Source organism: Hypomesus nipponensis, chromosome 4 (genome assembly GCF_054491055.1).
Source record: "Hypomesus nipponensis isolate SF chromosome 4, ASM5449105v1, whole genome shotgun sequence".
NCBI classification, from domain to species: Eukaryota; Metazoa; Chordata; class Actinopteri; order Osmeriformes; family Osmeridae; genus Hypomesus; species Hypomesus nipponensis.
In genome coordinates, this window is record NC_140364.1 from 11,138,770 (window position 1) to 11,163,347 (window position 24,578).

The window sequence follows — 24,578 nt, forward strand, 5'->3', positions numbered from 1 at the left end:
GAAAGGTGCCCCCAGGCCACAGCCTGCTTGAATTTATCTTCAATGTTGGATTTACAGAAGATAGTCAAGGAGGGCACAGACCAAGAGAGTCTGAGAGGACAATGCAAGACTTTCTCAGTCTGCTTACCACAATCTAACGGACGTAGACTTAACAATCAAATTCTGTTCACTATGGGAAACCATGATGGCCTGTTTACAAAAGGATGTTTTAATACTATGTGCCAACATTATTGTAGATATACAAATACTTAGTAATTACGTTATTTTTTTTCAGTCCTGGAAGAGACAGTGAATATAAATTCTTCACATGGAGTCCTGTGGAGTGTGATGGGACATCTTGTTCTTGCTGCTTTGTTCAGTTGCAGTCGACACATCTGCAGTAAATTGTGTGTAAAAATGTGTTCTCAGAAGAGTCTGTTTGTTTTGTGCTTTGACACAAATACAGCATCCCTCTCCTGTGACATGCATACACATACATACTTTCTATCCATTGGCAGCAGGTCCATAATCATAATATATATTGTGATATATATATTGTGAATATTCAAATCTGGTCAAAATGTCCCCCCCAATATATTGATATTAAAATTGAAATCAAATATAAATGTGCTACGCTACGACAGGCAACCCCGCACGCTGTCCGAAATTATCATAAAAAATGTAATAACTTCAGACGTAAACGTAAAAAAAGAAGGAAAGGAAATCTTCCCAGCAGATTTCGTCCCCCCCAATGTTGACTCCATGGCTATGGCCTTGATTGGCAGTCACTAAGAGTGTTCTTGATACATTACTCTTTTTATTATGTCATTATTCTATCTCCGAGAAGTAGAAATTGTGTAAAAAAAGTAAAACCTCACAAAATTCGACCATATGTTTACTTATTTATCTGTTTTAGGATAATCTTGTCTAAATGCTGATGCATTTAGTTTTATTGTGCTTTGTTACTGCAATCATATAACTATGCATTTTCTTTATCTATGCAAATGTATATTCCCTCACTCAACTTTGTTGTACTATTACTGACTATCAGAATGTATCTGGTTTTACATGACTTAATTCTGTGTATTTTATTTAGTTTTTGTAATCATTTTTTGGTAATTTTCTCAATCAGAAAATATATGCAATTAATCCGTTTTCTGTATTTGAAATATTTGATGCTCCATAATGAGCAAGGATGCAATATAGTTGACTTTTATATTTTAGTCTTATTGATGAGCAAGACTGCAATTCTTTAAATCTATGCACTTTATTTAATGTTTGCAATATACAATGTCTAACATGCACCATTAAAATATAAATCAATGTAATAGCTTAGCGAAAATTAATATTAGTGCATGAGTGACTAATGAGGTCAACATTTTTACAGATTTGCACATTGTGTTTGAGTCTGCACTGTATAGTGTGAATACTTGTACTATGGACTGTACAACAAGGAATCGGTTTACACAATCAATAAATGTTTACACTGAAAAAAACACCTGATGTATCCATTTTCTCACTATTTGATATTTATAGTAATTAGTAATATAAAAATACTCTCAGGCAATTGGTAAATGTATTAAATCAAAACTGACTATGTTACCATGGCACTACATTTAAACTCATTTAAATCCAGGTAACCCTACCTGGCAATGTATCAATGACATCTTTCGGTTATTGAAGACAGGTGATGAGATCAGATTTTAGTATCTACCACGGAATTATGCTTAGGATAGAAGCAAATACACAAATGAACATTGTTTAGTTTATAGGTTTTTGGACTATAATTCATTAGTATATGCCCTACTAAAACCCCTTTTTATGTAACCATGGTACTACATTTAAACTCACTTAAACCCAGGTAACCCTACCTGGTAATGTACCAATGACATCCTTCGGTTATTGAAGACAGATGATGAGATTAGATTTTAGTATCAACCACAGAGTTACGCTTAGGACAGAAGCAAATACACAATTGATCAATGTTTACACGCACTGTACATTTCAGACGAGCGGAGGGGCACATCTGGGTAATATGTGGGACACAACGATACTTCCATTTGTGGGGAAGTCACAGGCCACTACAGCAGCTGTTAGAGAGTGTGTGTGTGTGTGTGTGTGTGTGTGAGTGTGTATGCAGGCGTGTATGTGTGTTTATGCTGCATGTGTATGTAAGTGTGATGTGTGTGTGTATCCGAAATGACTGTGTGGCTCTTTCAGCTCATGCACAGCCTAAGAGCATAAGGACAGAATGACTGTTTGGAATGCATTTCATTGACACTTCAGAACAGATAATAAATACTTATTCAGAGTTACTATTGTTGGTGTTCTTTTGCATATCACTGACAAGCCAGTATTCTATTTTAACACCGCATCATACAGTACAGCTGTTGTAGTACGGTACAAGTCGATTTTTTTTTCTTTACCGTTCCCAGATTATGTTCTGATCAGGTCCCACATCTCCATGACTAGAACTTCAAACGCTGGTCAAAGCTGCCTAATTCACGAAGACATTCCCTCAATGAGCATAAAAACACAATCAATAGGAGCAAGTCATCTTTTCAGATTGAGCTCATGAGCTTGGGATCTCTGGAATGGTTCTAATGGAATCAGTCTCAAGGGTTCAGGTTGAATTTAAGATGGCAAAAAGTCAGGGATAACATCAGATTTTTAAGAGAATCACAAACAAAAGGACATGTCTGGTTGCCAAGTCGTGGGAAATGCCATCCACGGGCCTGATTAACATTCTGAAAAGCATTTCTCTGTGGGCTGTCTACACAAACCCCCCAGGACTGAAATATGGGGTTGAATGGAAGAGGAAGGAGGGAACAAGACAGGGACTGCTGGGAGCTGGAGTTGACAGCTCCACAAAGGGAGTAGAAGTTAAGATAAAGTGAGGGCAAAGCCATGAAATCCGGTGGTCTCAGGAAATGTGACCAGGTTCACGTTTCAAAAACAAATCTCTTTCTGCATTTTGTGGTTGTTCACCCCCAAAACCCTGAAAGGTCAAATTCAACATCAAATGTTGTTGTTTTTCGATTGTAAAGTCTCATTAACTCCGTATAGCATGTAGCAATCTGGGATAATCATCTCAAATAGGTGCATGTACAAAGATGACCCAAACACACCATGAAAAGCTTCCCATTTAAAGTGAACTTCTCAAAACTTTTGTTCAAACAGATCTAGTTATGTAAAGTGTATTGTTGTTACAACAAGAACATTTCCTGCCGTATAGAGACCTCCAACATGCTCAAAAGATAAATCAAAAGCTCAAACAGGTTCTTTATCACATCAAAGGAACAGGACAGGTTGACCTCAGGGGTCAGTAACACAAAGCTCACTTCTTCCAAAGTTTGACCTCTGAAGAGCCAACAGACGGTTTAGGTCAGTGTGTGTGTGTGTGTGTGTGTGTGTATAGGTAGGAGAAGTTGCTCCTCATTTCCCTCTGGTACATTCAGTTTAATCTAGGAGGTGTGTAACTTTTGTCCCTCTATAATTGCTGGTGGGGGTTTTTGATGGGCTTCTGGGGATTACCACACAGGACACCTGTGGTGCCCTCATGAGCTCTATGGAGAGCATGGGGTGGCAGTTATAACCTCCTGGTCTAAAAGGTAAGGTCCTGGGGCTACCAAACAGGCAAATAGAGGCATGGGACATATAGGGGATTTAAATGGTGTATACAAAAAGGCACGTTTGAATATGAGAGAATCCACAGAATAAAAAGCTGTTGTTGACATAAAAGGTATGCGTTCCATAGGATTATTCTTGCAAAACAAGTGCACAGTATAGTCTTTAAAATACTAAATGAACATGCATAGAGTAGGGCTAAAAGATTGCACCAACTCTCCTCCTGATCAATTCAATGGTGACAGGAAGGGTCAAGGTCAAACAAAATGGTTGTTGACCTCATGGATGAGGGATCATGAGGGCTGTTTGATGTGGTAAACCTCACCACCCCCCTTGTGCCAGAGCACACGCACAGAGGGGTGTCAAAGGTCAGTCCCTTAGGGACAGTTAGGAATTTGATGTCCGGATCATCCTAGCTAGCCACTCTGCAGAAACACATACTGGTACATGTCTGGCACGCATACTAATACACACACATGCATGTATTTATCTACGCCCGCATAACTACACATACAAACACACACACACACACATAAAGTGACCAGAAATATTACACATTCATACCACACAGCTACTATATGTATGATAGCAGGTGCAACAACATTCCATAGTTACTACCAAGCTATTAATGACAAACTCATTGTTGACCCTAACCCAAATATAATAAACATGTCAAGTTAAAGGATTCATCCATACACCCACAAAATGGCTGGGAAAATAAAATGTATTTCAAATTGCTCAAGTCAGACACATTCACTAGCATATTTCCCACAAAGTAAGTCTGGACTAGGGCATTATTTAAAATGGCTTAAGTGAAGCAACTCTTGACTTGACTAGACAATGATAGGGGGGCCAGAGTAGGTGAGAAAACAACTTCACATAAATTGGAATATAATACTCTTCATCCAGACTCAGACACATGCACAAAACATGGGAAGAAATCAGCCATGAGTGTGTCATGGCACCTTTGAGGGTTTGAGCACTTAATTACACATATGAAAAGGCTGGGTCAGACAGAGCAGACAGCGAAAGAAAGGCAGGCTAGATGAGGCCCTTCAGACTGTCTGTTTCAGACTGTGTGTATGCGTGGAGTTAAAGCGAGAGAGAGATAGACAGAGAGAGTGAGACAGAGAGAGAGTGAGAGAGAGAGAGAGAGAGAGAGAGAGAGAGCGATTGGAAGAGAGAAAGAGAGAGATAGGGAAAGATTACTTGATTAGATGTGTATGAACAAACCTACTATGATCCAGTCTTACCTCCAGGGTGGGTGGGGCGGGGTGGGTGGGGTAGCTGTCTGGCATTTGGGCAGAGGGGAGGAGTGAAGCCACCGGGTGGGGTGGGAACTAAATGGGCGGGGCCCTTCATCATCACTGCAGATATTTGCTGTCTGAGAGAAATAAATGGGAGGGTTCAGAGGGCAAATAAGTTCACAAAAAGTAAGGGCTTTCATATGCAAACAAGCTGAGGGAAACATCGGCCACCAGGATGAAGCCAGGGCGGCTGAGGGACTCCAGACTAGCATGGGGAGGCTGGCAAGAACATGGCAGTGAGGCTGGTAGGGGCACCCCGAGGTGTGTAGTTTGTATGTGTACCTAAGACTGATGACCAGTTCAAGACGCTTTTCTTGCATTAGAAATGAAAGAATGGGAACCTATTCCAAGGACAGATCTCTATTCTAAAATATTGCCCCACCTAATAGCAGCAATGACAACCAATTGGGCACATTTGTCCTAAACAAATGTCATCGTACTGTTTTGTAAATAATACCAACTTCTGGTGTTTGATTTTGGCCCTGGTATGTACTTCAGTGTGGACTGTGTAATATTGCAACTGAAAGTGTGTGTGTGTGTCTGTGTGTGATTGTGCGCTTGTGTGTGTGGTGAACATTGTGCAGGTGGGAGAGTCGATTAGTTCCAGACAGAAGGGAGCTGGCAGTCTGGTCTGGTCTGGTCTGGTCTGGTCTGCCTTTCTCAACGTCTTATTGGTCTTGTGTGACCACGAATTGTGAGAGCCAGACAAGCAACAGGCATTTCATCACAGTCAAGTGCATGCCCCTATCAGCATGCTAAAGAATATGGTCTGTCCTTTTACCGATCACTGTCTTGTACATTCAAATAATGTGTTAAAATGTCACCTATACATTATGTAACATTGAATAGTTAAAAATTGGAAGGACAAAAACTATCTCCAGCATATACAGATGTTGGAATGGACTAGATAAGTATCCTAGACTATTTCTCAATTGGTTTACTTCTTCAAATGCTTTAACCTGATGAATGGCTATGAAAACAAAAAGAATCTAATTGAAAAAGAAAAATGCAGATAATTCAATAGCCTACACCATGTCCAATGAAATTATAAGAAGCCAGGCTAATTTACCACAAAATGGTATCGATTTACGATGTGCTCTAAGCTTACCTGTTGCAGTTGACTTTTCCCCAAGAGAATGTCATTTCTGGTTGAGACCGAACTTCCTTTTTTCAGTTTTCAGCAACAATTCATGACGTCGTGCCAAAATGACATGATCGTGTTGCTTTTTTAATCTATATGCTACTGTGATGTATATTAATGTTCACTGGAATAATATTCCAAAATATTACTGAAAAATGATCTACCAATTCCCCAACATTGTGATTACATATAAAAAAGAGATGCACATATTTGTGGGAAGATTTTCGGGAATATGTGTTATTTTGTTAAATACAATCTATTAAATGAAACGTTTAGGTGAAAATGTACCGATTTGAAAAACAATTGGGACGGCTATCTCATAAACATACCTGCAAACAATTACACCAAAGGTTCCGAAATTGACATAGCCATTGACAGATGTCACCAACACCCCCAACCACCACCACCTCCTTGTACACATAGCCTACCGGTGGTAATTGGCCGGGTGTGAACAAATATCTGATTCGGACATTTCTGAAGTCGTCATTAGATCGGAGGAGTTGATCTCATCCCCCACCTACCTTGACAAAGCGAGTTCCGACTGCGAGATCCGCCTCCTACTTAGCTGTTAATTGTTTGGTAATTATATTTCTCATTTTAGCACGACATGCTTCTTACACGTAGTCCTAGCCTACATCTCGATCTATAGCTTAATCTGAAATTCTGAATGAAAACTCGTAAACGGCGCTATAGCCTAAGGAATCCGTCAACATTTGCATTTGTCTATTACGGCCATTCTTTAGTTTTTTATAATTGGGCTCTATCAGAAATGAAAAGTGTCAATGTAAGGTCCATAATACATTACATTCCATTTTCATTGTGCTAATGATGAATTTTTGTACTGAACAGAGAAAGATTAGAACCAATGCTGTACTCATGTGTCAATAACGCATAGGCCTATCCTCTCACCATGTTACTGATATGCATTCAGGGCTACACATTGCATTTCTCAAGAGAAATGTTGTAACCTCATGGTTGAAATGTTATAACCCTCCCCCCAACTGCGGGTTGGGTACAGGACAGTGTGTTGAAACTGTTCACTGTGACATGTAACTTTACAGCTGCTTAAAAACTGGCACTCATAGATTCAAACACCGGTAAAAAGGAAAGCCATCTCCCTTCTGATCACTTTGTGTGTATGTGCTTGATTGTGCGTGTGGCCGTGCAGAAATGTATACGTAGCCAATTCATTGTAAAGATTGCCGTTGATTATTTAATGTGTGTTAATTGGAAAGCATGGGAGAAGAATGTGCACAAAGGTTGTTTGTAATTTGGCCAGGATGCAGTGGCAGGGGTTAGGCTGAGGGACTGTGGGTAAAGCACATCGACAGGATTCCCAGCCAACTTGGCATGCCTCTTCTCACTTTTCCCCTTTTGTCTCTCCAATTATTCAGTTTTTTCCCTTTTATGTTGCAGATGATGCCTTCCTATGACGTCGCTTGTTGTTACACATTCTGCTGCCATTAGTGGCTCATTCAAAAAAAAAAATCCCCTTTCTCTTCCTCTGTTTGTGACTCCCCCACACCCTCCCTTTTGATATTTTAAGTTTGTCTGGTGTTGCCATAAATTTATAAGCAGACATTGTTGGTCATGTTAGCAAGAAATATCGTTTTCATGTCTACTTCTAGGCTGTGAAGGCTGTGAATCCTTATGTACTTAGAATAGCACAATAACAATGGTAATGAAATGAAATTCATATGTACATATATAGCAACCTGACTTGACACACAAATATAAAGAAGGCACCTTCCAATCCTCACACTTTCTTCCCCCCCCCCGCTCCCCACCTCTAAATAAGGGTGGGGTAGCCGGTTATTATCGCTGTCAACAGCTTCACTCTTGGGGGAAGGAGAGTAGGGACTGAGGGCACATTTTTGGACCAGGTCTCAATTAGCACTGGCCATCCTTCTTTAGCCACGCGTCTTTGGAAAAAAAAAGAGGAACTCCATAAAGACTTCATAAGCGCTGGGCTCTGTCCCCCCCCCGACCTGACCTTTGATCCTGTGGCCATGGCCCACAATGCAGCCCCATCTGGAGCCATATATTGGTCCTATGGTGGAGGAAAGGGCACCAGCCCACTCCATTCATGTCCAGCCGTGTCACCCTATTAAACGCATGAGAACCATGCTCTTTGTTTGATCTAACATTCATTTCCGATTTTCTTTTTGGTCAGATTTGGTGAATTGACGTGAATTGATGAATGCATTTTAAAGAATTCGCGTGAATCACAGCTGTGGTCAAAGCCTTACATTCTCATGGAGAGTGATAATGATCTAAACAAATGTCTTCATGTTCAACATATATATTTCTCTCTAACACACACACACACACACACACTGCTCAAATACTGATAACACTATATACTAAGTTGCTGACAGTGAAAAGATTACCTCGGTAAAGATTTCTGTAATTTACATAAGATCATGCTCTGGAGCGGCATTATTATCATAATCACGATTAGTGGTACTTTCTTGCATTTATAATTAGAGATTTACAATGTAATTAAACATTTCTTAATTACTGTCCGTTCATTAATGCAAAAGAGCACCTGGCTTTGCTCATGGGAAAGCTTGGACGCGCTGGTTCACGTGGTAACAGTGCTGCAAGCGGTAGACTGCTGATGCCCACTCTGCTCCATCCTCACACACACACGCATCATCCCCGAGGCCTGGCTTAACATGCCGCATCAAACAACAAGCATGGCTGCCTAGCCTTGACTTCAGTCATTTGATCCTTTCATAACTGAAACTGTATTAATTAAGCCAAAGAGAAATGCCATCTGGATGCCAACAGTATCTCCCTTCTGCACTGATATGGGGGCTTGCATACAGAATTCATGAGGATTAGCTACTTGCCCTCCCCTCCATCCACCCACCCACCCACACTGCCTGACACAAATAAACCCCCTAACTCATCTTCTTTCACTGTCAAATCTGTAAATGTGTTCAAAAATTTGAGAGGAGTATGCCCACAAGTGTAATTAAGATTGATTATTACTCCACATTTGTTAGAGGAAGCCAGTCCTTGGGAATGCTCCCCATAATGGACCCTTGCAATTGTCAGAATGAAGTGAGTGGCTGGAGCCCAGGCATTGACTACAGCAAGTATAGACAGTGACAACTAAAGTAAGTACACCAGAAAAGCGAGAAAAGGTTGTTCAACATGTTCTCTCTTTGTTTGCCTTTTTATACAGGCCTTACACATGTATAACATGCGCTATATCTTTCGTTCAATAATGCCATCTAGTGACAAAGTATGTGAATATAATTCTCCATATGCTAGTCTCATTGAGAAGGCCGCAAAAATAAATGAACAATTTGGATTATAGTTTTATAATAACAATGTGCATTACATTTTCATCCATGCTGTTTTTTGACACCATTGATATTGATGACTGATATAGCTGCTCGAATATTACACAGAAACACACTCAGAGACATTTTTGAGTTGGGTATTAGTCTGTTTATGAAAGAATGTATTACTGTAAAAGATGCATAAATCATTTTTGAAATAAAGGACATACAACTTCAGATTGATACTGTGCTATATGTTGTAGATTATTTCTTGATTCTATAAAACTTTATTACAACATAAAGCTTTTGAATAGAACTGTGTCATAAAAATCAAGGATGCCGTGAACAAGCAGTAAGCAGTCTATGCTCCCAACCTTAAAAAATAGATTTATTAAGTTGGATTTTTTGGCGGGGATCTGGCACCATATTGTATGCTACTGCTTGACAAACCTTTCACTCAAATTGCTTATATCATCAGTAAATCAATATTGATTTATGTGTAAAATGTTTACGCTACCTTCTATTTGTGCTTACCAAAATGTTGAATTGAATTTCAGCACCAGGATTTATAAAAATGGAATTGGACAAAGTGGAAATGAGAGTGCGATTGGGTGGGCTGCAACAAGTGAAAAGATGAATAGTCCTGATTATAAACACATGTGTCCTCTATCTTGTGCATCTGATTGACTCTTGTCATGAATACAACAAAACTGACCAGAACTGATTTGGGAAAACATACTTTTTGAAATTCCCAATACTGTAATTGAGTCAAGATAACTAATCTCTTATGGAGAATTAAAGCATAACATGAAGTGAACTATGCAATTTACAGTTGGAAGACAGAATCGTCTTTATTCCTCAACTTGTAAACCTATTATACCTAAACCTGAACAGGCTCCCAGGATGCAAACATGATCATACCTCCCTTTGAAAACAGACCAGCTGTTGTTAACTATTTGAATAATGAGTTTCAAAAGTCAATTCTATGATAGGATTCAAATAAAATGTAGATATTTGTGTTATGCAGTTGTTAAACCAGAACAGACTTTTCAGAACAAAGGGATATTTTTTGGGATGCAAATGCACAAAGAGGGGAAAAGGGTTAATAAATAGGGTCTTGATATGCTTTAAAGTGGACAACCTATAGAAAGTTACCCTTCCTTTTGTCACCAAAAAGGTAAAATAAGAAGAGTTGAATAAAATAACTTGATAAGTTTCTGGCCTATCACTTTCTTCTGTAGTCATTTAACATCAAAAGACAAAAAGATAATAAAAAAATGTATTGAGGATACATAATATTGCATATTATTGAGAAATTGCCTGGGATTTAAAACTTGATGTCCCAGTATTGTGGTGATTCCTTTGTTTGAGATTCTTCTTCACCAAGACCCAGATTTTCTGAGGTAGGCGATGGGACTCCTCCTATCTGTGTAGAGCTGCGTGCCCCTAAAAAAAGTAGATACCAAAATATTGATATTGCCCTATCATGCCCATCATTCCTCAGTGGGCCAAACATTTTCTCCTGAATGTTTAACATGCAAAGTCCCCTCCAGTACTCTCATATCATTATACAGGTCTGTCTCCATTTGTGTGATTTGATTCAAATGAGCTGTGAACTTCAGGTGAGGTTACCTGGGATGCAGCGAATCTGTGGCTCCTCCCATTTGCCACCTGCCAGGCATTTGACCAGAGGGTTTTGTCTCTGTTGGAAGCCCTGGGCACAGTAGTAGCGCACAATGGCATCAGTCTCGTAGCGCTGGCGAGCTTTGCCAAACATTGACGCATTGGGGACCTTGGGAGGTGGCCCGCACAAGGCTGTGGAAAGAGTTGAGAAACATTTTCATAGTGTCTTATCCACTTTACATATAAAATGAATAGATTGTTGAAAAATTGATAAAGGTGTGCATTAAAGATAGATTAACAAATTCACGACCCACATGTGCCTTTCTTGCAGGTATAAGCCAGGTGGTAGTTACAGGGCACGTCACTCCAGCGTCCAGAGTCATGCCACACCATCACCACACAGTCCTCTCCGGACAGGAAGTAGCTGTCAGGCTGACCTCTGTACCAATTTTCATAGAGCTAAACACAGATGCCAAGATACAAATACTTTAGGTTCTATGTTTTGGTCTTGTGTATCTGGTAAGGATGTAAAGCAATCTGAAACTAACCAAACAGTATAAGTGCATAATCTTTTTAATCTGTTTAATCTTTCTTGCTATTATATTGCTGTGCATACACGGCTACATTTTAGTATTTTAAAATGAACTTCTTCAGTGTTAATCGTTCCAATGTGTCAATGGTTTTAGATATGTCTAAGCACAGTATGACACCTTGTGGCCAAATGTGAAATTTCACCAGGTTGAAAATTCAACTCACTAATGGGTTTCCGTTGGACCAGTGGAAATCTCCCTCGATGGTTTTGTCATTCAGTCCAGTCCACTGGTACTCTTTATAATTGGCTGAGGAGATAGATGACACAATATTACATGTTACCTAGTACCTAGCCTCAGCAGGTCATACATTTTTCTTTTTTATTGAGGCCATGTCAAACTTGGCAATGAAGAATTCTGAAATGTGTTACTGTAATACTGTCGATGATGCAGCAGAATTACAATGGGTAAGGGGGTGCAGATGAGGCATTTACAGGTCAAAGGTCAACCGCATGTTGACTTGGTGTTGACCAAGTGTTCTGTTTCTGGACTGCCCATGCAGTACGGTGTTTGTTGTGTCTCCCTCTTAACCTACTGTTGATGAAGTCCTGTTCCTCAGGGCTCATGATGGAGACAAGATGGCCGCCGGTCATGCGACAGTGCTGCTCAGCCACTTCCCAGCTTAGTCGCTGATTGAAGTGTTTGTAGCAGAAGCCCTGGAACTTCTCCCAGCCAGCATCACATTGCTCCACGTCTGAAGCAGAGAGAGAGAGACCGAGAAAGAGAGGGAGACAGTGTGAAAGAGAGGGAGAGACACAGAGAGAAAAAACTGTGTGAAAGAGAGAAACAGAAGGAGATAGAAAGACATATATATATACATATAGAGAGAGAGAGAGAGAGAGAGAGAGAGAGAGAGAGAGAGAGAGAGAGAGAGAGAGGGTACGAGTGAGAGAGACTGAGTCAAAACTTTAAATATTAGTTAGACAGAGGGAGCAACCTGTCTGACAGAAGTCTCCTCCATAACTGGGCAAACAGAGACACTTGGTGTGTCCGTCCTCCTCAACGCAGGTGCCTCCATTGACACAAGGATCCTCCAAACAAGCTTCTGTAACATAAAAGAAGTCAGCCATGATAACACCCGAAATACGAGCCTGATGATTACAATGACAACTTATGCAATATAACAGCCTTAATGCATTATATTGTACAAGAACTGAGGCATTGAAAGCGACTGGAGAAAAGGTTGAGGCAAAAAAGAAATAAGTCGAAAATGATAGATATGGTTTTCCATATGGCAATGTTGAGTGGTAAGTAAAGGATAATGAAGAGTTAAAGTGGTTTGTTGGATGTGCTGAAATGTGTATTGTGGTATCACAACGTCACAATAGGTTTGAGTATATAATGGGAAAAGGAAAGGAAACAGTGTATGAGTTAACATCTACAGGCGAATTACGTTGCTAATAATCTTTGTTTGATACATAACTGATTGTGATAGATTCGTTTACCGTTTCGAAGGCTTCAAAATAGTGGATTCCATTACACAAAGCAAAACCCTCTTGTCATAATCTGTTTCACTTTGTTTGTCCTATGAGACACCACTAGGTGGCCCTAGAGTACAATTGTTGTGCTGAGATAATGTCCAGACTAGAGATAATTAGAGTCTGGAATTAAGTTTGCATTGAATGTGAAAGTTGGAGTGGATTTTTTTTTAGTTTCACACCACCTCAGTACCCAGACAGGCAGCAATAATTAATAAAAAAACATTGAGAGCTAAACATTCAACAGCCAGGCCTCAACATTTTAGTCATCCTTTAATTGGTTTATCCTTGTGAAAAAAACATATATGAAAATGTAATTTTACCACTACAAGATTTAGGATTTAACGTGTTGGCCAGATATTGCAGGTGATTTAAGACCAGAAATAAATGTGCATTACTGTCTTTGATGATTTCTTAAAGTGTGACATTTCAACAGTTTTCATATAGGAGAGAAGTCAGTGGGAAATTCATGTAAATGTGTAGAAGCATTGGTGTGTAAATAAGTATATACACAACAAAACCACAGACAAAAGAGAGGCCATACATTACAGATACTGATCTTAAACAATAACTTGGGCTTTTATCTAAAATGTTATTTACACAAAATGATGGTATTGCTGGAAATCATTTTAGAAAATGTTTTTCTGTGCTATAATCTATCAAAACCAATGGACTCTTCATTATTGTGCTTACAATTGGTGTGCTTTACAATATTGTGTGCTAAAAAATATATTGAATCTAGTGATGGCCATCAAGATATCTAGTCCAGTATAGCACAAAAATGTATTGATAACAAACAACAAAATAGAGTGATACATGTACCTTCTGCTCAACCAATCAAATGGTCTAAAAATGCTTTTTGTTGTTACATTAAACATTGGAGGTGTTACATTCAAGTGAAGTGACTTTCTATCCAAGTCCAGTGACATTATATCTACGACTGGTAATTTTTTTAATAGTCCTAAAAGTAAAGAGTAAGGAAGATCAACAAGCATTGGATACATCTCTTTCACAGAAATTGGACGTCCGAGCAATACTTCACAGAAGTCAATCTTTGAAAATCAAAATAAATCATGCACAAACAAGGTCGTCTTGACAAATGTCAGACATGGGTTCCCACAGATCAGCGCTGGATTCTTGGGGTCACAGGAAGCTGAGGGGTCTTTACAGGGTCTGGGATCAGGGAGGTGGGAGGGGGGAGTCGGCTGTTGAAGTAAGACAGACGCAGAAGGGGGGGAGTTGTTGGGTAGGTGGTGGTTTGCAGAAAGATGGAGCAAGGCAGGTTGAGTAGTAAGGAGGGAGGGAGGGGGGGGTGCCAGGAGTTTAGAGCATCGTTGCTTGGAGCAGGAAGAGAAGGGTGGTTAGGCTGGTTAGGGCGGCTGGAGCGTTACCTGAAAGTTTCCCGGCTCTGCCCACGGCAGCTCTCCCATTGGGCAACATACGCAAGGTGGGTGGTTTGGTAAGACCGTATTCAAGCTCCACCTGACTTTGATCCACGGGTGGGATGAGAGCCGTCACCATTTTTTGGTCTGTTGTTTCAGGAACATTTTGTAGGGTGGTTGTGGACGGGCTCCAGGTTTGCATGAACACTTGTGTGGAGGCAGACACGGTGGCAGCAGTGGGTTCGGTAGTGGAAGAGGAGTTTGAGTCAGATACAGACTCATCCGTCTCAGTTGAGGAAGCTGAATGCTCTGTTGGTGAGATGAACATGGGTCCGCTGCTGCTGTACGCCAGGTCGTCCCTGGATTCCTGGGGTGCAGAGGTGGTGTGGTGCAGATCCCAACTGGATGTCAGGGGCTCAACAGAGAAGACCTCTTGCTCCAGGTGTGATGCATTTGTGCCTGTTTCATACCCACTTCCCTCATCCTCTGCTGTGGGGTCGGCCATTTTGGAAGTTGACATTGTCTGATACTCAACAGTAGTGAGCTGAACAGGCTTCTTGCTGGTGACAGCCCAATCAGGAGACTCAGTGGTGGCCGTTTCATCACCGGATCCAACATGATCATCATCTTGTTCCAGTGGTTGCAGTTCTAATTTTCCCAAGGAGTCCAATCTTTCAGGAAGGCCTGTTCTTTCCACATTTGTAGTTGAGGTTCCAGAAGGATGTGCAACGGCTGTGGAATAGAAATCCTGCCCCGACTCTTCAGAATGATCCAAAAACAAATGTCTAGAAATGTCAGTGGTTCCTGGAGAGGTGGACTTCTGAGTGTTGAGGTCCGAAGTGGGGGAAACTGAGGTGGTATGGATACTGATCATTTGGATTTCCTGGTGGATGATTGGATCAGTCTCTGTAAGGAAGAAACAAAATGTCAACTTGAAGGGAAAATGACCATTTTTGAAAAATGACAACACTTAGAGCAATAAACATGTTGATCTGAATTCATTCACACAGTGAGTGTTAGGTGTGACACAAGCAGTACCTTGAGAAAGGTCTCCAGAGCCATCCTGAGGAGACCATACAGAAGTGACCTCTGTGAAGGGGGAGAAAGTTGACTGTCCTGGATGGTGACTGATTCTTTCTTGGTACCCAATTGAGGTAGATGCCTGCTCATGCTCCCCTACTATGGCCTCTTCCTGCCCGCTCTCTGCTGTTGGATCTTGTTTCTCCTGTTGCTCTGTAACTTCTCTGGTAGAGTTGAAAGTCGTTGATGTCATGGTAGTCATGATTTGATAACTATGGTTACCTATTGTTGTGCTTTTATTAGAATCTACAACATCTAGGTTGGTCTCAGGCATAGGCTGGAAGTGCTTGGAACCACTGGCTTGAGGGTACTCCATTTCATCCAGGTTTGTTTCTGGCATCGGCTGGTAATGCCTGTGAGGCTCAAAAGAAGGCTCTGGAAACTCTGGGGTGGTTTCTGGCTCGGGCTGGTCTGGTGAACTGGAGTTATGGATCGGGAGAGACAATGTGGGTTGCTGGGAGTCATGGTCAACCTCTACAGGAAGTAGAGTCTCATCAAAGGGCTGAAGGAGGTTCGGTGAAGATGTGGTGGGGCTGAAGGGGGAGTCCATATCTGAGATGGGTGTAGGGGGCGTGTCTTGCAAGTCTTCCCCAATGGGAGTATTTTGGAATGCAGGGAGGGAGTCTAAGGCACTCTGGGCCTCTCGCTCCACCTGATCTGGATCCTGGTTCAGCTGCAGCTCCTCGGCTGGCTGCATGAGGAGGATTACATCCTGTCCCATGTCTTCAGGCTCTGTGGCCATGTAGTCCATCGGTGCATCTGTGTGAGGATTCCTGTGGCCTGAGAAAAGAAAGTGGACAGAAAACGTTTTATTGACTGGACAAAGTCAATACTAGTCTTGTCATATTCAGCTTCTGTTTTTATGCTATTTCAGACGTGTCTCATGTGAAAACATATATACCGGTATAACAAAGACCTCAATTGAGATAGTGCTGTAGCAGACCTTTGAAACAGTAAACGTCATGGCGACTAGAAGGTTCAAGGAAGCCCGTCTGATTGCTGAAGAGGTACAGAGTTTTGACTTCCGCCAGAGGCCCGCCACAGCGCTCTCTAGGGGTCACGATGGGGTAGCGTACGCTGCCATCAGCCAACCATCCAGGGCTGCACCAGTCCAGACCCTCACTCCATGCCATGTAGAGCTGCCCAGTGGTGGCCAGCTCTGCCCCAGCTCTCTCACAGTAGGTCTGCGCTTCATCCAATGACAGCAGCTGAGGGATAGGATCATGGAAAACCTCTCCTGTGGACACAACATGACCGCATATTGAATATGTTAAGACGGGCAAAGATCACGCATTTCCACATTGACATTCATTTGTGAGGGGGGGGGAGAATCCTTGGGCTGGTTTAAACATGAGACTCTCTAGGATGTGTGTTCATTTTAACAGGTCAAGATGATCTATTTGCATTTTGTCCTTGTGAATCAGGCACAGCCAATGTTACTCACATGCAATATGAGTACTGATTATTCGAGCTAATCTGATTAACGCCCCACTGTACAGTATATATTTTGTTAAAATCTCCATGTCTAACACTCAGCGTGACTGTTACATATTTTAAGAATGTCCTTCAAAACATGACAAGACTTGATGACAAGCATGTGTACTTGGCAGACTGATGCAAATCATGTAATTGAATTCACTGATATGAGGATGTTATCTAACAAACTGTATTCAAGATTTTCTAATTTACCATCTATTTGCTCAACATAACAGTAGACATCAAACAGCTCTGTTGGTTCCAGTGTCCCATAATTTCTCACTCCAGGCTGCCCGTTCATGTCCCCATAGCAACCCTCGCGAGGGACCTGGATTGGGTACCTGCAGAATAAGTACAAATAGTTTTATTATTTCCACGTTCAGCACATTAGACTAGTCACTGTGATAGTAAGGTCTAGTATGTAACATTGTAGGGACTGTTTGGTATCTAAAGACACTATCTAAGTTTCTTGTTAAGAAAGGTAGCTACTGTATTGTACCACATGGGGATGCAACCGTCAAACTGCTAAAGATGTAAAATACTGCACTTCCTTTGAAGTCCTGGTTTACAACCTCTTATTTCCACAACCTGTGTTACCTCTACCCTTTATTTCTCCCATCATAGTGTCTGAACAAAGAACTAGGAGAAGAAATTAGCTTTCCAAAAACAGGAAGATAACGACAGTGACATTGCAGCTTTTGTGTCAGCACTTCAGTAAACAAGAACACTGGGATCCCCCGACCTTTAAGGTCATTACACAATCAAGCACAGGGGACAAGTGCTGGTGCATGAAATAGAACGGTGGTCCTCATGGTTAGGGCCTAATTTGGAACCCATTGACCTGAGCTCTTTGGAGAGAGCCCTTGCATTTGTCACCCCGTTGTCATGTTTTGCTCTTTATCTCTCTGACCTGTGTCAGTGTCCTCTTCAAAACATGATTATGTATCAACATAAGATAAGGTTAGGGTCAGACTTTACCAGATTTACATCAATAGGGCTGAAACTTCTTCAAAACTATATAAAACCAGAACATCAAACTGTTTTGTCATATTTGCGGAAATAAACATCACATCCTGAAAGCAGTAAATCGTAAGGTTTGACAGTAAAATGAAATCAATCGATATCCGTGTTCAGACCGAATGCAATGATTGGATGGGCTACTTGTCTGTCTACCTACCTACCTCCCGGCAGTAGTCAGGCAGTGCATTCATGTGTTTTGGAGGAGTGGCTTTGAAGGAAGACGTGCAATATTTTGGTTTGAATCCTTTCGAACTTTATCTAAAATTGGTAGGTTCGCAAAACTTACCTACCTAAGATAACTGTGGTCTGGCAGAACAATCAACAAAACATTTTTTGGAGGAAGCTTAAGACATACCTTACAGATTGGTCTGCAAGCCAGCCAGCATCACACTGCTCATAGCCATCATGATAAGCTGCCAGGAGCTGGTCGGGCGTGGCGATTTGGGCACCGATGCTGTCGCAGGCCTTCTGAGCCTCGGGAAATGAGAAGGCATAGCGACCAGAGGCATGTCGGTAGTGGAACACCACACCTACACAAACAAACAGAAACATAAGTAGGCAGACAGACAGGCAGAGAAGCAGACAACCCCACACATACATATTGTAAACACGCACAAAGAATTATCAGCACTATTTATACAGTGCAGTTACATTTATGACAGCAAAAAACAAACAAGTATGAATGCAAGGAATCCATTTTTTTACACAATTTAATTATCACTGACAAAGAATAAGCTGTCTTTGTTACCTTTGACAGTCAGCTGCACCAGGTCGTTGGCATCCTCCAGACCCTGCTGCACCTCACAGCGGTAGTAGCCCGAGTCAGCTGACCGCAGATCCCCCAGCCATAGGCTGAGGTCCTCAGGGGATGCGGCGTAATTAACCAGGGAGGCTCTCTCCCGATAGGCCTCGTTGACCTTCACCCTATGACCCCTGGCCACCAGGATCTCCGTCTCCTGCCCGCTGGATACCACGCTCCACTTGACCCGAGGAGGAATTGGAGTCGAGGTGGAGGAGGGGATGGAGAGGGACACCAGGCAGGGGATGGTAACAGAGTCTCCCAGTGGGGCGGAGATGGGAGACGGAGAGAGGATGGAGACCTGGAGGTGTCCTAGATCATCTATGGTAATAGGAGGATAGAAGTCATAGTAGGTTAGAGATTGTATACAATTTCCATGTATCGAAACAAATGCCAAGTATGGTCAAATTAATTATGTGTACCTTCTGAGTGTCCAGTCAGTGCAGGGAAGGCCAGAGAGATGTGGCACATTGCACACAGAAGAGGAACGAGTGTTTCTGGTCTGAGAGACAAGAACAACAATAGAGGAATGAGTGTTTCTGGTCTGAGAGACAAGAACAACAATAGAGGAATGAGTGTTTCTGGCCTGAGAGACAAGAACAACAATAGAGGAATGAGTGTTTCTGGTCTTAGAGACAAGAACAACAATAGAGGAATGAGTGTTTCTGGATTGAGAGAGAGACAAGAACAACAATAGAGAAATGAGTGTTTCTGGTCTGAGAGACAAGAACAACAATAGAGGAATTAGTGTTTCTGGTCTGAGAGACAAGAACAACAATAGAGGAATTAGTGTTTCTGGTCTGAGAGACAAGAATAACAATAGAGGAAATCATGGAATATGATAAGAATATCCGATCACACTCCAAAAGTGATCCACTCTTATCCATACTTTTCTAAAGTGGAACAAATTACAAACGGAGTAAAAAAACTGTTCGAGATGGCAAACAACTTGGTGAGAGTGAGAGGACAAGAACGATACAACTTGAGAGGAGATGAACAGGAAATAAATTGAGGTTTTGTATCAGTGTAAACTTTCAAAACGTGTTACAGTCAACTAATACGGAGAAAGCCTGTTGCTGCAGGACACAGACATATGGACAAGAGCAGCCTCATTGCTCTCCAAAAAGGAACCCGCTGACCCATTCATGTCTGACCGCAGCCAATTCATCACCTCCGCAAGCAAATGACACGTCTGCATGCCTCAGGGCTGCCAGCCAGGACTTCTACTCCAGTCTGGGTCTGTTATTAGCCTAGAAGGCAGCGGGCATGGTAGACTGCTCTGACTGACCTCACAAAACCTTCCACTCAGGCAGGCATGATGAAACAGGGAAGAGTCACATTCAGCTTCTACTGTGCATAAATGAAGGCAGTATTGTTTTAAATAGAATGCTTTTTGAGGTGTTTTATGAGTTAAAATATATTATAAGTATTTTTCTGGATAGTGAACCTCAAAGGTTTTTTATATTATTTAACATAAAGCTGAAAGCTAAACAGTCTGTCAGTCATTGCCGGACATCTTCTGATGATTTTATTTCTCTGAATGGACACAATAAAGGTGCCTGGTCCTTTTGATATGAACTGCTGGGTCAAAGGAAAGTCCAGTCTCTCAGCTGGTTTAACACACAATGCTCTTCACAGACATGCCATGAAGAAGCGCAGTTAAATCAATTAATCAATTGTGAAACATGTTGTCTGTGTGTGTGTTTGTGTGTATTTGCATGTTTGTGTGTGTCTGTGTGTGTAGGGAGTGTGCATGGAGTCAAACTCAAATTGAGCCTGTTAGACTTTTCACCGTTTGAATGTAAGTGAAATAAAGATGAACAGGCACCAGATGCACCGGCCACAAATCAACCACCAACCACAAACACTGCTGTCCCCAAACAGGGCCTCATTCATTGACTCCAACACAGGGAAACACACAGATCTATGTAACTACACTCCACTTTTCAGGGACCTTTAAGCTATCTAATTAAGTCATAATGATGACGTTAAAATAGACCATAGCGAGGATAATTGATTATTTGCAATCCACAACTGCACCCTCTTGTGGGGTTTGTAGTAATGTGTACAGTATGAATCAATAAATGTGTACAGAGGCTATTCATTTCCTGATGAGTTGACCAAAAAATAATACCACCATCAGCGCTACATAGCTAATAGTAAACTTCCCTCAGCTACAATATTCTCACTGCCATTCTCAATAAAATATCACTCTATCCAGGCTTGAGAGTCCAAGCAAACACAGCACCGACACAGAAACCAAAGTATCGTATAAAAAGCCCTGTTTAGTGGTCAAATAAATGTTGTCTGTTTTGATGCCAGCTGGGTGGCCTCCACAGACAGGCAACCATTAGTATTCCTGACTGGAGAACATCTCACAAAAGGGAGCGTTGGGCTCGGAAGGGACAGCTGCGCTCTGTGTTTTCACTTTTGACCGTCTCTCTTACAAACGTCCTCAAGGGGAAAATTACAGGACAAGGCACTGGCACACTTTTAGGTTCTCTCTCTATCCTTTTTTTTCTTGCTTCTCATTATGGAAAAGGAAACCAAAAGCATGTAATTAAACAAGCTTGGTGCAAAGCTACAACCCCAAAACATCGACCAAGGACAAACTCTTCTGTTATTGTTACAGAAGTGTGCTTAAACACAGACTGACGGTATATACATCTTAGATGTGGCATGATGGTGCAGGAACCCTACCCCTGACCGGTGGGTGGTTACTTATTTAGTGTCCCTTTAGAGACATGACCAGTACATGGTGTTTGGCCTGACAGTCTTCATGACACTGGCTTTTCAGCATTTTGTAATTAGAAAACAGAATACAGCTGAACAAAGCATAGTGACGCCAACACCTGCAGTTCTGGGTTCCAAACGACTTTCCGTTAACAATCCACTCTTACAGAGCCACATTGTAAAACATCAATCTCTGGAAACAGAGGGACAAGCGTGCACATTTCTGTGTGGCATTCAGCATGAATGGCTAAGCTATCGCAAATTATGACTGATATTCACACTGGATGCGGTTTATTGTCAATTTTCACAAACCACTGCCCACTGACCTGCTTAACCCAGTGTGGTTAGACATTCCTTATAGGCCATTTCAAGGTTGGTGGGTGCTTAATGCAGGGTGCTGATATAACCCTGCTCCACCCCCTCACTTACAGCATTACCTGCAATATTAGTTTATGTGATTGCTTCCATGATGAAAGACTGGGAGGGGTGGTGCTCTACCATAAAATGTAGTGGGCAGGGACATTTGATAGTGTTTAAACACATCAAATATGGATTTACAGCAGAATAATACCTTCTAATATACTGTACTCTCACATAGGACATTTCTTCTTCTTTGCTTTTCTAAACAAAACCATGCTTTCACACCTGTCTTCTTCAATTACCTCAGCGGCCTTCCATAGATTTTGTTTGGCCATTTTCACTTTGACTGTCTTCCCCCACTTACTGCCCTCCTTAAATAATCCTTCGTCCAGTATTCTCTCCTCTTGTGCCTCCCTTCCTCCCTTCCTCCCTCCCAACCTGCTAGTATCTTTTACAAAAGGAGCCCACAGGGCCCGAGGCAGATGAGAGCCAGAGAAACATAAAGCACTCTGGGAGACACACAGCCTCTTCTAGTCTCCTGCAGCGAGGGAAGAAAAGCCCAAGGTATCTTGCTGTCCCGGTTTCCTAGACAAGAAGAGTGAGTCACGGGAAGTGGGAGAACGTTCTCTGTTAACATTCTCTGCACGGCACAGAATGGAAAAAAGTATTTCCCTCCTCTCCCAGATTTATAAAGAAAGGTTCTGACCCAAATAAACAGCGAATGGTCAGTCATGGGTGTGGGCAAGGTATGCTGCTGTCTCTGAAACCCACATAAACTTGGAAAACATGCTGCGTAGAACCAACCCTGTAGGAGAACCTGTGAATAAATAACACATTTCCCTCCTTTTCAAGTCATATAGAACACCAGTGATCCCAGCACACGTTTTGGCTGAAAGTGCAAATCTCATGTATTACTAAATCACACTTTAACTACAACAACCCCACTTTACCTGTACTGTACCATTCTGTGTTTGCTCATTTGATGCCCCATGACAAAAATCACTTATTTTCTGTTCACCTGATACCACATGACTTCTTGACTGCGGGCATGCAGGCTGCTGGATTGTAACATGACAATCTTGTTGGTAACTAAAACTTTCACCTAAATTAAGTATTGATGTCAGTGTAGCATTTGGTCCTCCCTCTCTTCGTTAGTCTACGCAATTATTAGCAGTCTATAATCTTCAGTTCCACAACAGTATGATCGATATCAGGCTAAGAGTCAGCCACTGTTTGCTAAAAATAGGGCGGATTCGAATGTTAACATTTTGCATTAAAAATCCAACAGTTTCTCACTTACAAAAGTTGGTTGCCATTATCCAACAGCTGGAGGAATGCACTATGTGAGCAGGTTGTAACGTAGATGGAAACTGGGTAGGAACTTTAGTGATACTGTGATGCCTCTTTCATTGACACATGCATTTATATATTCAACCAATGGTGGCAGTATTATTTCTATTAATTTGTGTTAAATCACAGTCAAGTATTGGTATGATTAGTGACCTTGAGTCATGCTGTGACATTCGTGCATTTCAGAGTGTAGCATCAGTGCAACTTGCAATGTCATTGGGTTGAAAAACAAACTATATCAACAGAAACTTTAAATACAGGTCCCCATCACATGGGTTGTCTGTGCTTGTAGTGTGGTACCCCTAATTTCCAAAAACAAAATTTAGGATTAAGAACCAGCTGATAAGTAGGGAAAATCTTTACAGAAAACCTATGATCTGAAACAACCTTTTAGTTATGATTTGCCAAAGGCATTTTCTAATGACAAGTGAATGTGCATTAGGTTGAGAGACAGAAAGAGAAAGAGAGAGAGAGAGAAAGAGAGAGAGAGAAAGAAAGAGAGTGTGTGTATGAATGGGAGAAAGAGAGAGAGCGAGATGATTACGTCATTTTTGTCTACTGGGAAATGACAGGAGAAAAGACAAGGAGGAGGGACAGCTCTCGGTCGGATGGAGAAAGTAATGATTTTAAAGACATAGTTTAGTTAGGTATAATTAAATAAAAAAAGAATAATGAGTTAAGATAGACCTATTGTTTGGAAAATTCGGAAATGCAGCCTATCTATATTAGCCTACTCAATTAAATTTAATTATATTTTAGGTTAAAAAAAAGTTACATTCATGCACAATAATTTGAAAACACAGTAGGGATATCTGTTTTGCTGGTTGTAATTTCTATTGAAATATATAAGATTTAGTATAAAATTGCCTAGACCTAATTAGAACTTAAATGAACGCGTATAAGCTCGAGCTTGCAATTAGGCTAATCCTCTGTCTCCGGAAATATAAAAATACATGCATCTTTGTGTCATAGGCTACAGTGCGTCAGGTAGGCTAAAGGTACAAGCTACACAAAAGAGCAATAACTGATATCAACACTTAACTTTAAGTCTCCACAAACGAGTAGGCTACAACCATGTCGACTTATAGTTTATGAAATTAGAACGTGATGACCTACCGCATTCTTCCGAAAATCTTTAAAAAATGTTAACAGGCAATTGCGTAAAAGTGAGAAACTATTTGTAGTGAAATTTGGTCATTCAGGTGTCGGCTTCCCCTCACTTGGTGCAGTGCGTGCGGGGCAATGCGACGTTCAATACGGGTGCTCTGCGCAGGTATAGCGATTGGCGCGTCCGACCGAACGGGGGACTAGAAGAAAAGAAGGAGTTGGAGAAAGTGAGG

General features: G+C 41.4%; 1 protein-coding gene across 1 annotated transcript; it reads right to left on the reverse strand.

The window, feature by feature from the left end:
• Nucleotides 1-9,488: 9,488 nt before the first annotated feature.
• LOC146295551 (brevican core protein-like) lies at nucleotides 9,489-22,223 on the reverse strand. Its single transcript, XM_084696000.1, has 14 exons — nucleotides 22,174-22,223; nucleotides 19,218-19,297; nucleotides 18,745-19,116; nucleotides 18,352-18,526; nucleotides 17,190-17,317; nucleotides 16,444-16,737; nucleotides 15,459-16,280; nucleotides 14,430-15,326; nucleotides 12,498-12,605; nucleotides 12,096-12,254; nucleotides 11,727-11,809; nucleotides 11,285-11,429; nucleotides 10,980-11,162; nucleotides 9,489-10,793 (listed from the first exon to the last, which is right to left on the reverse strand). The coding sequence occupies exons 1-14, from the start codon at nucleotides 22,221-22,223 to the stop codon at nucleotides 10,675-10,677; spliced, it is 3,615 nt and encodes a 1,204-aa protein (XP_084552126.1). The 3' UTR covers nucleotides 9,489-10,674.
• Between the last annotated feature and the right edge of the window lie 2,355 nt (nucleotides 22,224-24,578).